This window comes from Mesoplodon bidens (genome assembly GCF_964165515.1).
Source record: "Mesoplodon bidens genome assembly, chromosome: 7".
Classification (NCBI taxonomy): Eukaryota; Metazoa; Chordata; class Mammalia; order Artiodactyla; family Ziphiidae; genus Mesoplodon; species Mesoplodon bidens.
Genome location: NC_138164.1, coordinates 58,620,570 through 58,634,090, shown reverse-complemented (window position 1 = coordinate 58,634,090; position 13,521 = coordinate 58,620,570). Strand labels below are relative to the sequence as shown.

The following is a 13,521-nucleotide window of genomic DNA, read 5'->3' as shown; positions in this document are numbered from 1 at the left end:
AACCCCCCCATGCCCAGCACACAGGGAGGAGCCAGCACCACTGGAGACAGGAGGTTTTATTGATGCTGATGGGGGTAGGAGGGGCCCCCAGGAGCCCAGAGGGGGTGGGGGTGGGGCTGAGTCAGTCAGCGGATGCGTAAGGCCTGGGCACATGGGGGTAGGTTAGGGCACATTCAGCTTCCTAGGAGTCTGTGGCTCCTTCTCTGGGGAGGGGAGAGAGCATCTTGGGGGGTGGGGGGCAATTTGAAGAGCAGCGAGGGAGAGGTTAGGGATGGCTGAGAGCTCCTAACCTGAGAGAAGGCACCACAACAGGCAGCAATATCTGTGTGGAAAGCTGGATCAACTGGTCAGTAGGGGAACGTGGGGAGGAGGCACTGGGTTGGCTTCTTGGGGAGGGGTCCGACCTTGGCCTGGGTGAGCTCTTGAGCATATCTGGTGTTCCCAAGCAGAGTGGGGCAGGGCCCAAAGCCCCTTTCCCCATGGGCCTCCTCAAGGAGAAAAAGGCATTCGGCAAGCCTCCTTGGCAAGGGGTGCCAGAATTAGTCCTTAAGGCACAGCTGGGGGCAGACAAGGCGCCAAGGCACAAAGGCACAACTGGTGGCGGGGCAGGGGCAGCCTCCAAGCTGAGTGCCAGGGTCACAAGAGGACGCAGGACCGCCCACGTTTGACGGGCGTGGGGTTGAGCACGGCCCGGACAGCCTCGGCAAACACTTCCTTGACGCCGTCCTGCTGCAGGGCTGAGCACTCGAGGTAGCGCACAGCGTGGATCTGCTTGGCCAGCGCCTGGCCCTGCTGCGGTGTGATGGGTGCCTGGCCCTGCTCCTTCAGGCGCCGCAGGGTGTCAGGCTGGGCTCTCAGGTCCTTCTTGGTGCCCACCAGGAGGATGGGCACGTCGGGGCAGTGGTGGCACACCTCTGGATGCCACTTGTGCCGCACATTCTCATAGGAGGGCGGGCTGGCAATGGAGAAACAGATGACAAACACGTTGGTCTGAGGGTAGGAGAGTGTGCGGAGGCGGTCGTACTCCTCCTGGCCCGCTGTGTCCCACAGGTTCAGGTTCACCGTGCGCCCGTCAACGGCACTCTGGGCGCTGTAATTGTCGAACACTGTGGGGATGTACTCCTTGGGAAAGGCGTTGGTTGTGTAGCAGATGAGCAGGCACGTCTTGCCCACAGCCCCATCGCCCACCACCACACACTTGATGCTCTGCATGGTGGGTGCAGCTGCTGCGGTGGAGGCTATGCCTCCTTCCCCTTCTGGGCCCCTCTGGATGCAGTGACCTATGGACAGATGAGAGGGATACTCTTGGTTAGGGAGGACTCTATCCACTGGGAAGAAAGGATGGGGGCATACAGAGGGAAACCAGCTCCAGTTCTTTTAACCTGAACACCATCCTGCAGTCCCATCAAGACAGACCTCAGAGAGACAGACACGAAATGGGAGACAGGCCCTGAGACCACACAAAGATGCTCAGGGATAAAGAAGCTGGCACTAAGGTGTAATATATTATGTGAAGCACATACGTTCTGATGCCAGACTGACAAAGGTCAAAATCTGGTTCTCCTATCTCCTAGATGTATGACCCTGGACAAATTACTTAACCTATGTCTCATTTTTCTAATCTGTAAAATGGGGATAAAACAATACCTACTTCATTGGGTTGTTGTGAGGATTATATGAGTTAACTCATGTAAAGCATTTAGAACAGTGCCTGGTCATAATAAGCATTCAATAAGTATTAGCTACTTTTATTTTTCCTCCAGGAAGTATAGACACAAAAGGAGGGTGCGCATGTGTAGGGATCTACCAGATCCTCTGTCAGATATGGACCCCTCCCACCGAGTAGACTGGAGAGGGCTTCTAGCACAAGGCAGCTGTCTCAGGTCACTCTGAGATGCAGCCATAGGCGGAGCCTCTCCCAACTCAGGGCCCACCCTGCCTAGTGCACTGATGCTTCAACTCCAAACCTGACATCTTGGCTACTGAACGCAAACCAAAAGGTGCAATGAGAAACCTGCTGAGTAGGGGCACAATTCTCTAGACAGTTGTCCTGTCTCAATCCAGGGTACCCTGGGGATGGGGAAAAGGAGGGAGAGCTTACCCCATCATTCTTGGAAGCATGGGAAACCCTATCTGGCCACACATACCCAGGCTGGCAACTCAGTGTAGGAGAACCCTGGAGACCGAGCCAGGGCTGGAATTTGGTCTGGAATCTGTGTGTGTAATGATGAATGAGGCAAAGGCTGTGGCTCCCTTCTGCATCTTCTCTCAAGGTAGGGTGAGGCAGATCCTCCAAGCCCAGCCAAAAGGGATGAACAGAAAAGTAAGACAAAAACTTCATTTTCCCCTTAATCTTCTGTCCCTTTCCTGAGACCATGGGCTGTGCCTCTGAAGAACTTGAGGGGCTTCCAGACTCTTGGGTAGAGAACACAGTGCCATTAAAGCACTACCACTGAGAAGACATGCTGGAATCAGACTGGTCAGGGATTCTAATCACAGCTCCACCGACTAGTCATGTATGATCTCGGGCAACATATTTAAGTTTCCTGAGCCTCAAATGTTCTCATCTGTAAGATGGGGATAATCTAGCCTGTTGGGTTACAGTTGGTCAGAGGATGAAATGAGCTAACATGTAGAAAGTGTTTGGCATGAGGTGTGGCACACAGGAAGTGTCAAATAAATAAGCTGCTGTAATTATCAGTGGGGTGAGTTTCAGAGGAGTCCTAGCTCCAGCCATCACCCTGGTCACCTGGGCAGCTCACAGGGCCTTTAGGTGAGGAACTGCTCTTCTGAGTTGTGGAAAAGAACAGAGCTTCCGGAAACCCTGTGATTATTTATACTGCTGCAGCAAGGGTCCTCCTCTAATTGGCTACTTCCTCTCAGCCATGGGGGACTTTTTCTAGCTAGTATGTGACTTCCTTTCCCTGCTGCTCTCTCACGACCAGGCCCCTGCTCCCTGGGAGGGGACAGTCCTGTTTCAGACACACCCATATCTCTTAAGTATCCCCCACTCCACCCAAGCACCTTCACCACTGGCCCATTTTCTCCATTTCACTTTATACACAGCAAGACTGCACCCTGGTCTGACAACCCCTTACCTCCCAGCCTGACCTCTCAACCACTGGTTCCAAAGCCTCAAAAATCACATTGGGAGGGGGAGGGGGAATCCACCACTGGGAAGTGGAAAAGGAACTCCATGGTGTGGAACCTGCATAGGATCCAGGGCTTGGTCCCAGCTCCCTCCCAGGCCCCAGCTTCCCCTGGGACCAGCTGGGAGGGAAATGAGTTCATTCTATGAGGTTGCCTCTCTGGTTCGCAATAAAAATATTTTCATCTTATTTGCATGAATAAGTGTGTGTGTTCAACCTCAGGAGAGAGGATAGAGAGCCCTGGGGTATGGATCCAGGAAGAAAATAAGGACCCTCTAGGGCAGTAGAGAATTTGGGATTGGGAGTCAAGAGAACTAACCTAAGTCCTAGCCCCAGCTCTGCTCTGCTGCTGACTCACTGTAACCAAGCATGAGGCACTTACCCTCTCTGAGACTCAGTTTCCCAATCCATGAACTGGAGAGAAAAAAGCCTGTGCAAGGGTACTAAGTGGATGAGATGAGACATTAAGGAATCTGGGAGCAGGAGATAGGACGATGGGGATAGGAAAGGCCCGCACGGGATGGGGGTGGGAGGGCTGATCAGTCAGCAAGTGCGTTAAGACCTCGGCACGTGGGGGCAAGTCAGGCCACATTCATCTCAGGATTCTGTGGCTTCTTCCTTGGGGGAGAAGAGACAGCATCTTGGGGTGGCGGGTGTTGGTGCCATTACTTGTGTCCACTGGATTTTCTAGGAGACCCCAGCATCTCGAAAGCACAACTCCTAGGCCTGTAAATCCTCAGTTCCACACAAAGCAGGGGAGTGGGCATGGCAGTGTGACGGGGAACTCTTCCCCCTCAAGCCCAGCACTGGGCTGGCCCAGGCAGGAAGGCAAGGAGGGAACTCTGGCCGGCAGTCACAAGGCCCAAGAGACTACAAGTACAACTGGCTCCAGGCAGCTTTCTAGGGAGGGGTTATCAACCAGCAATCAGTAAATCAGCCCTCAAAGGAGCGAGGAGGGAGAGGGAAGCTTCCGGGCTGGCAAGGGAACAGGGGCTGACACCGGAAAAGGATCACGAGTGAGGTAGTGTCCAGAAACAAGCAGGGCAGAGGCAGTATAGTAGAGGGCCAAGAGCACCTGCACCTGAATCTGACCTCCTGGGTTCACCTGCCCACTCTTCCACTTGATTAAAAGCCCTCACAAGGTACAGCCCTTTATAGATCACAATATAGATCATATTACATTTTTTTGATCCTTATAACAACTCACTGGTACTATTCCTATTTACAGGTAAGGAAACAAAGCCAGAGCAGTTAAAATAACCCAACGTCACACAGCTAGTCAGCACGGGAGCTAACACAGACCCCAGTTTTGCAATCCAAAGTCCTATGTTTCCCTCAATGTGTCACGGAGCCTCCAAGTTACCCCTTAGCAGCTGACTTTGTGACCTTAAGCAAGTAAGTCACTTCCCTTCCTGGAACCTCAGTTTCTTCATCTGTACAACAGGCATGATAAAACTCGCCCTCCCTCTCTCAAATGACAGCAGTGAAGATCCTGAGCACAGGAATGAATGTGCTTTATAAATTCGGAAGTGGGGTGCACAGAGAAGGTGGCAAAAGCAAAGTCTTTCATACCAAGAGGCAGGAATCATTGAATATGCAGGTGTCTGAGTGGTGGCGGCAGCCCAATTCTCCCTCTTCAGGTCTAGTTCGGACCCTTATCCTCTCTCCCAGGACAACTCTTTTCTCTGAGATCCTATGGCCTGAACTGGGTCAAGTAAGTTCCCACAGCTCATTTAAGGAGGGCACATGCTAAAAGGTAGGGTCTAGCCTGTACCACGTAGGAAAAAGGGACGGTCAATGCTGCAGGGGGCCACACAAGGAGAGTGGCTTGCCTAGGGTTGGGGATCGACTGTGGCTTATTAACCAAGTCCCCCCCCCTTTTTTTTTTTTAAAGAAAAGAGGCTTTCCCTGGTGGCGCAGTGATTGAGAGTCCCGCCTGCCGATGCAGGGGACATGGGTTCGTGCCCCGGTCTGGGAAGATCCCACATGCCGCAGAGCGGCTGGGCCCGTGAGCCATGGCCACTGAGCCTGCGCTTCCGGAGCCTGTGCTCTGCAACGGGAGAGGCCACAACAGTGAGAGGCCCGCGTACCGCAAAAAAAAAAAAAAAGAAAGAAAGAAAAGAACTTTTGTTTAGTAAATAAATAATATTTGCAGATTGGTATAGTATTAACCATATTACAATAACTTGTTCTGGCTTTCGATTCCCAGCTTAATTCAGATCATGCCTGGTCCTTCATCTTGGCATTCAGAATTCTTCATAATCTGGCAGGGGTTTTGGAGTCAGATAGACCTGGGTTTAAATCCTAGTTCTGCCACGATGAGCTAGGTAATAGTACCAACCTTATAAGGTTGTTATACGGATGAAGTGAGTTAATGCACAATGTATATATATAAAGCAGGTGCTTGCAATGTAGCTCCCTGCTCCAGAGGGGTCTACATTGTCCTGTGTAAAGAAGCCAGGATCATTCTGGCCTCTGAACTTTTACTCTTGTTGTTCTCTCTGCCATTCCGCCTCCCCTCTCAAATCTTCCTGACTCAAGGCCTAGCTGGTCTCATGGTCCCACGAGGCTACTGAATTCTCCTTTCTTTGAGCTTCCACAGTATGGCCACCGTTTACATCCTTCATTGGGTCTGTGTGACTCTCCTTCTCCAGTAGTCATCCATAAGGTCCTTAGCTTGTGGATGCCCCCCCAACCCCGACCAATACTGAAGCTTGAGCTTCTCGACTCCCCTACAGAAAAGCTAAGTATAGAGTTTCTGACCTGCTTGCTTCTGTCCGTGTTACTGAGATCTGGATAGACAGGTCAGAAGCCCAGAACTGGACTGATACCCCCCCAGTCAAAACTGCAATGCTGAATCTTTTTGGACAGCAATGGCAGCCAAAAGCTTTGACTGGGATAGGAAAAGCTTTCCTCCCAGTAGCAGCTGGACCTGGCTGCCACAGGGAGCACAGCCCATGGGGCTCACCCTGTCTGAGTGTAGTCCCCAGAGCCCAGCTTGTACCAAGTGGGGCCTGGTCTTGGGTGTGGCCCAGGCAGGCCCAGAATGGGGGAGGAAAAGGAAGCAGTGGATTGCCTGATTGCCAGATCTCCTGATTGCCAGATCTCTGTGGCCATAATAGCAGGGGAAGTGTCCCAACTGGGAGTGGAGGAGGGGAGGAATAGGCCCGAAGAGATGGGGGAGTGTGGAGGCAACGGGAACTTACTACAGCCTTCTAATCTGCCTCCCTGACATGGGGGATCCCCTTCTGCAACCCTCGCTGAAACTCATTCTGACTATAATCCATCACTCTGGGTATTCTGATCCTAAGCTCTGGCCACATCACCCTGATCCTCTCTACAAGCAGCCTCTACGTTCTCTTTCCCAAAACACATCAAGCAGCCATATTCACTGTCCGGGTGGGAATCCAGTATTTCTCCCCCATTTCCATCCTTCAACCCCCCACCCAGCAGCTCAGAAGACTCAGTTGCCTCAAAGGATCCCCCAGTTGGTCCTCCAGCGCCAAGCACCATTGCCACCTCCTTCAGGGAAGTTTTGTAAATCACCCAAGTCACAAAAGACTTATCCCATCCAAGGTCTGGTCCCATTTTCTCACAGGTGCATTATCTTAGTCACGTGGAAGCTGATCTGAATCTTATCTCTTGTCACTAGACTGGGAGGACCTAGAGGGCAAGGTCCCGGCTGATCTGTCTCCCCAGGCTGAGCACAGCACACAGTGGCTGTCAGTAAAAAGCTGAATGAACTCAATCTGTCCTTCATGTCTTTGCACATGGGAGCTCCTCTTCCTGGAATTCTGCTTCCTGCCCCCCCCCTCACCCTACCCCACAGCCTCCCAGTCCTTCAGGGCCCAGCTCCACTCCCCAGCTGCTCCTGGACACCACAGCCACCCCTTCTTCTGCCCTACCTTCCCCAGCACGGTTATTATGGTTCCCTGTGCTGAACTTAACAGGATGCCTCATGAGGAGGGAAATCTGTCCTGCTTACTTCCAGAAGCCCAGCAGAGAGCTGAGCAAAAGCTGCAGACGGACACACATCTCCTCCCTCATCAATTCAGATTTTGACTCTGGAAACGAGGAAGAGCCTCCATGCCCAGGAGACAGCAGATGAAGGTAACTAACTTCCTCCCCCTGAGGAGTACAATTTAGAGTAATGAACACTTTGGCTAGATTGCCTTGTCCTCAACTGCAAGGGTGAGAGGGGTGGAGCAGGCATAGCTCTAGCCCAGTGGTGATGAGGAAGATGCGTAGGAAAAGTGGTCCTGATGAGGCTAAGGATTGGGAATATCCGAAGACCAGGATTGGTCAAGGATGAGGCCAGGGTCAGGGTCATGGTCATGGTCATGGTCAGTGTTAGAAACAGCTTCAGAAGCTCTGCCAGTCTGTCTGTTTGTTTTGAAGGGAGGAGTGGAGGAGAGAGATGTTACGAAGAGGCTCAAAGGGGCTGCAGCTGGGCTAGGAGGAGGAAGCTGGGGGAGACATGAGGTCAGTGTGGGGCTGGGACCAGGCCAAGGGCTGAGTCTCTCTTTTTCTTCCCCTTCTCCCATTAGCAGGGGCAGAACCCAAGACAGCCTAGTTCCCAGCCTTAAAAAAAATTCACACTGGAGAATTCTCCACCTCTTGCCATTCTCCACCCTTCAGCCCCTGCAGAGGATCCTGCACTCCACGGATAGGGTAAGAGACGGAGCGAGTTGACTTGACCCACTAGGGACTGGAGAGGAGGAGGAAACAAGACAGCTATAGCTGGGAGGGCTGTGGGAGGCTGGGACCCTTTTACTCAGTCCCAGTTCCCTTCCTTCTTCTCTCGGTGTCCCAGCACCTGGGATGCTCCACACACAGTACGTCCCAGGGTTAGGGCAGCTCTGGCTGGGGAAGCTGAGACGGCTGCCCCTCCCCGACCAGGCAGCACAGAGGAAGGCCAAACACTTGCTTCCTCCTGCCTTCCTCCTCCCCACCTAACAGCAGCTCAGCAGTCCTGGGGCCCCATGAAAGGCCCGTGAAGTGGCACTTCCTTTGCCTTTGCTCATTTCACATGAGGCTGTACAGAAGTGCCATCCTCCCAATCCTGCCTCCCCCACCTGAAAATACCCACAGAGAGACCCAGGGCTGCCCAGTCCCCTCAACCCCGCCCCAGATCTGAGGGGGTTTCCACAAGGGAAAAAAACATCAGGGAGGAAACTCCGGCATCTATTTTCCACTGTCAGTTGAGGCAGAGCTGGAGCAGGGCACCGGGTACCCCCCACATTGCTGAGCCCTGGCAAAATCCTTGACACTCTCTGCCCTCTTCTCTTGTGCTTTGGGGAAAGGGGCCACAGTACTTGTCCCAGACAGATACTTAGACCTGTTCAAGGCTGGGCCCAGAGTCAGGGGCACAGCTATGAGGAGCCTCTTGAGGGAAACAGAGTCAGAGCTATCAGTATTCTGTATGCTCTTTGGAAGTATTGATAGGCAACTTCTTAATCTTGAAGCTGAGCCACAAGAGACAAAGCTGACTAGGGTTATATACAGAGGGTTGCAAGCAAATCCAGGACAAGGACCTGAGTCTCCTGACCTCCAGCCTGGGAATGGGCCCATCTCTCTGACCTCATTCAGGATGACCCTACCATGGTTTATCCCTTCAGGAAATGGGCCAAAGGGGCCAGGTTGGCGTCTGAGCCCGTTTTGTTTCCAGGGCCTCATGCCTAGTCCATGCCGGGGCATCCGTGACTTAGAACTGACATTACTGGACAGACAGCCACCCTGAACTAGCCGAGGAGAGCCTCCTCTAGGCTCAGCTCCTGGGGAGATGCCCTCCCCCCATGACATGAGGACAAAAGAGGAAGCTGGACCCTGGACAGGAAAACCGATCTGTTCTGGGGAGGCGGCCCAGGCTTTGTCTTTGGTTTCCCTCTTCACAGAACCCTACAAGCCTCACCACTAACGGGTCTATACGCTGTATGGAGAGGGGTCTTCAGTCTGGGACCACATCTTCTTCCCAGTTGCCCTGCTACCCTCATTCTTATATCTTCCCAACTGTCTCGCTCCAGCCACAACCTCTCAAATCTTCCTACTTATTACCCCCTAAAAGCTCACACCAGCCACCTCATCTGCCTTAACACCTTGCCAGAAACAACTCTCCGTATTCTCAACCAGGATCTGTGACAATCTTGTATCGGCCACTTCTGTTCATGTCAAGACCTTGACCATATTTCTTTAGCGAAGACCTCAAGGGCAGCCTCCCTTGAGGAATACAGCAGGCACATACCCCCCACCCTCATCCCCCCACAAAATATTTCCCCACTTAGATTCCTCCCACCCTGGTTATATTTTTCCAGCAGTGAATTTCATGCAATTAGCTCAAACCTCCAGTGGGGCCAGATCTTGCCTGGGAGAACCCCTGTCTCATCCATCCTGTCTTCACCCTTAAGAGTCCTGTGGGTTGCTCAGTTATCTAAAATAAGTACTGGTTTGGCAGGTGGGGAGTCAGGACTCCTGGGTGGTTTTTTACTGAGCCCTGATGCTGGGAAAGTGCCTTGCATTCATATCCTTCCCTGAGCTGGGGTTCTTATGTAGGTCCCTGGGATTTCCTGCTGGGGCCAAACCCCCCCTGTACCTCCCAGAATCAGAGTAGCAGAGACAGGAGTGTGGAGGAAGGGACAATCCATGGGAGAGGGACAACGGTGAGAAGGGAAGAGGACAGAATGGGGAACAGGGATAGTCCTTAAATCTAGCTGTGCTTGGGAATCCCATAAAAAATAGCACTTGCTCCCCTCCACTTCTCTTTTCTTCTAGTGGACAGAAATGAATAGAGTAGACTTGAGGAGGTAGAGAGAAGTAGGATCTCTCAGCATGCATCCCAAAGGCTTAAAGAAGGAGCTCTAGAATGGGAACAGCAAGAGCTTATAGAGCCAGTCTGGACTGTAGTTAGACTTGGAAGAAATTCCCGAAAGAGAGGGAATTAGGGTCCTAGGTGAGGGGGGAATATTAAGGATGCGTGAAGGCAGAGGGGTGAGCAGAACTCCAGAGAGCTTCCTGGTCACCAAGGCCTTGATGCAGCCCTGGGCACGTGGGAATCTGGCCTGGGCAGGCCTTGGAAGGCAGCAGAAAAGAGGGGGCAGACACCTTTGCCTCATACCCTTCTTTTTTTCCCGAATTGGAACTACCACAGTTAATACTGAACTTAGACCAGCTATAGTCTTCCCTCCAGAATTCTGCCTTTACTCCTCCCTTTCCTTCCATCACACCTAGCTGACCTGGTCCCATTGTCCCCACCAGGTGGTGCTGGAACCAGTGAGCACTGGAGTCAGAGACCTTTAGGCTGTCCCCCAGCCTCCAGGCCTGGCCTCTTGATCAGGCACCCAAGGGTCTGGGGGATTTTGATTTCCCACGGCCTCTCTCACCAGTCCTATTCCTGTGTCACTCTACCCTGATACGCTGACTGCTACAGACTGCTTCCTCCTACCTAACCACGAGCTCACCCACTGCAGGTTCCCTTCATTCTGCTGGCTTCCCCTGCTCTGGGCCCTCACAAGGCTGAGGGCAGTTATTTTGTCTCCAAAAGATAAAGATGTGGACATGCAGACACTTGCATGCACATACACATATACAGAGGTTTTCCAGCCCTTTCATCACCTCTACCAAGGGGAGGCTTCAGCCTGCCTCTCTGAACTAGGGAGGTCTGAAAAGCCTCCCCAAAGCTGGAGATAAGTGGCAGAAGGGAAAGGAAAGAGAGGGATCCAGAGGAATGAGGGGAGATAGAAGAAACAGAGGGTGGATATGTGTGCAGGAGCCAGAAGCTGGGCACGGAAGGGAGGGGGAAGGCCACTGGGAGAGGACAGAGATGGACAGAGAAGCAGGGTAGGTGAGAGGTAAGGGCCCAGGCATGACTGTGGGGGGGAAAAGGGACGGAAGAGAACGCAAGAAGAGGGTGACGGAGGGTTCGTGTCTGAAGTCTGACAGAATCTGAAGAAGGAATGGAGGAAGACAGAATGAGAACATGTAGAATTCAGGGACTAATAAAGGGGACGGGGGAAGAGCAGGAGATGGCTCCTGATCATCTTCCAAGGCTAGAGCCTCGTGCTGCCTCCCAGAAGCCCTGTTCTCTCCATCTCCTGAAACCAGTCCTGCTCTCCTCAAGTCCTGCTCTCCTCAAGTCCTGCTCTCCTGATGCCATCTCCTCAAGGACTATCAGTACCTCTGAATAAGAGTCCTTTCACCTCTAGTCACAGGGCAAGACCAGGTCCCTTCCTTCCTCAGTTTACCCCGCAAAGACAAAGCACTAGGCAGCTAGGCACAGCCGATGTCTGCTCACTAAAATACCTGTTGCTCTGTTCCAGGGATGGAGAAGTTGGGTCTCAGAAAAACAGACATAAAGAGAGAAGGATTGGGGTCTGGGGGCTCCCCCACCCTCCGCCTGAGCGCAGAGGACCCTTAGGTTGCAGGCTGCGGCTGTGGGTCTGGACCGGCTTCGATCTTCCAGGGAAGGAGCTCTTTCTCCGCAGCCTCGGGCTTCAGAGGCAACAGACAGCCTCTCTCTCTACCTCACAAGTGTCACAACTGCCAAAGCAGAGGGAGCGCCTTCTCTAGCCCAGAGGCCCCTTCCTCTCAACACACTTCGTAACAGCCCCCTGCAACTGCTGGGGGCACCCCACCTCTGAGTCCCATCTCCCAGCCCTAAGCTCTTCCACTCAGAGACTTTTCTCTCAGAGCGGGAGACTCTCCGACCTCAGGAGTTCCTCGCGGCTCCCGGGGGCCGGTACCGCCGCCCTTGGTACAGGAACCCACCGTCCCCGAACCGCCGCCGGCTTGCAGTGGCCCGTCCCCGCCCCGCCCGGCCGGCCGCGCCCGCCCAACTTGAAGCGAGCCGAGCACCACCCGCCGCGGCCTCCCGCAGCCAAACTTCCCGGGCCCGCGGCCACGTCCAGTCCGGGGCCGGCCGGGCTCCCCTCCCACGGACCCCCAGCCTGCCGGCCGGAGCCAGGCCTCACCTGGTGCCCTCCCCGCCGCGGGGGAGCTGGTGGGCGGCGGCAGCGGGTCGGGGCTGGAGAAGGAAGTGAGAACTGGAGGCCGGAGGAAGTGGGGGGGGCGGGCCGGCCGGCGGGGCGGGGCGGGGCGGGGCTCGACAAGGAAGTCCGCCGGCCGGTGCCCCCCCCAGCCCCGGTCACCCCCACCGGGTGGATCCCCAGCCGGGTACTGGGCTCCCCCACCCCAGCCCTTTACCTCTGAGGCCCTTAAGGTCAGTCCTCCCAGTCCCCTTCTTGCCACCTCCACCCCAGCAGAGGCCCTAGCCTAGGCGCTTGGCTTTTGTCCCCCCTCCCCCTATCTCGCCCCCACCAACCCCTGCGGTAAGATGCTGTGAACAGGCGCCCCTAGGCCTGGTACCTTCAGTCAAGCCCAGGGATCGAGCGATGGCCCAGGCTGGGGGTTGGCCAGAATAGGTCCGGCTGGGGCAGTCCCCACCTCTGCCCCGAGCCCCGGGGTAGTGCGGGGTGGCGGTGATTCAGCAGTGGGAAGGCCCCAGACCCCTGGGAAGGGTGCGGAGACTGGGGGAAGGAGAGCTGGCGTCAGCACCCGGGGAAAGACAAGATCAGCAGAGGCGCAGGCGGAGCCGCGGGCCCCAAAAACAGGATGTCGTGTCGTCGTTCCGCACCCGGCGGCTCCGCGAGCCTGGGCTCTGGGGAGGGGGCGGGGCGGAGTCAGGACGTGGGGCTCCCCTCGCACCCTCTTCTCGCTGAGGCGCTCAACTGCTTGGGACAGAAGGGCCGCACCCAGTCCTGAATCTTGCCGGGGCTCTGGGGACCGGCGGGTGGGCGGACTCGTGGGCGCCCTCTGGTGCTTCTGCTCCCTGGCCTTGCTCGTGGAGCTCTGACTTGAGAAAGAATATCCGTTCATCACAAACTTTCTGAGTGCCTACCACGTGCAGAGCTGCGTGCTAGGTGCCTTGGAGGAGAACAGGCAGTAACGAAAGGCTCCCTGTCTCCAAGAGGCTTTCCAGATAAAGAGGAAGAACAACTCTGAGAATAAATAGTCCAACCTTTCTGAGCCTCCATTCTGTCTTTGGCAAAATAGAATAACTTCCCCTTCATCCTGTAGTTGTGAAGATGAGAATGGATGTAAAAGGCCTGCTGCCAATACCTGGTTCAAAGTAAACACTCAACAAATACTTCTTTTAAAAAATCATACTACTATAAGAAAGAGTTCCCAAAACACAATGTGCCAGCCCACATCTCTGGGTCTTTGTGCATTCTATTCTTTCCGCCTATTTCCTCTATTGACTGCCGGGCAAAATCGACTCAGTCTTTCACAATCTGGCGGTGATGGACCACTGCCTCCAACGACACTCGCACGTGCGCACACATGCATGCACACACACCACCTCTGCCATGCACTTGGTAGT

At 54.2% G+C, this 13,521-nt stretch overlaps 1 protein-coding gene across 3 annotated transcripts; it reads right to left on the bottom strand.

Annotated features, from left to right (window-relative positions):
• Positions 1-41: 41 nt before the first annotated feature.
• On the bottom strand, positions 42-12,894 carry RHOG (ras homolog family member G). 3 transcript variants are annotated; one of them, XM_081240487.1, is made up of 2 exons: positions 12,507-12,894; positions 42-1,280 (listed from the first exon to the last, which is right to left on the bottom strand). In XM_081240487.1, exon 2 carries the CDS (start codon positions 1,210-1,212, stop codon positions 637-639), a length of 576 nt encoding a protein of 191 aa, XP_081096613.1. In that variant the 5' UTR covers positions 1,213-1,280; positions 12,507-12,894; the 3' UTR covers positions 42-636. The 3 variants fall into 3 exon arrangements, with proteins under 3 accessions (XP_081096613.1, XP_081096612.1, XP_081096614.1); XM_081240486.1 differs by lacking the exon at positions 12,507-12,894 and adding an exon at positions 12,113-12,231; XM_081240488.1 differs by lacking the exon at positions 12,507-12,894 and adding an exon at positions 11,445-11,680.
• Between the last annotated feature and the right edge of the window lie 627 nt (positions 12,895-13,521).

What these genes read in the sequence shown, in the direction of transcription:
- RHOG (XM_081240487.1), bottom strand. Translation starts at nt 1,212, where the DNA reads ATGCAGAGCATCAAGTGTGTGGTGGTGGGCGATGGGGCTGTGGGCAAG.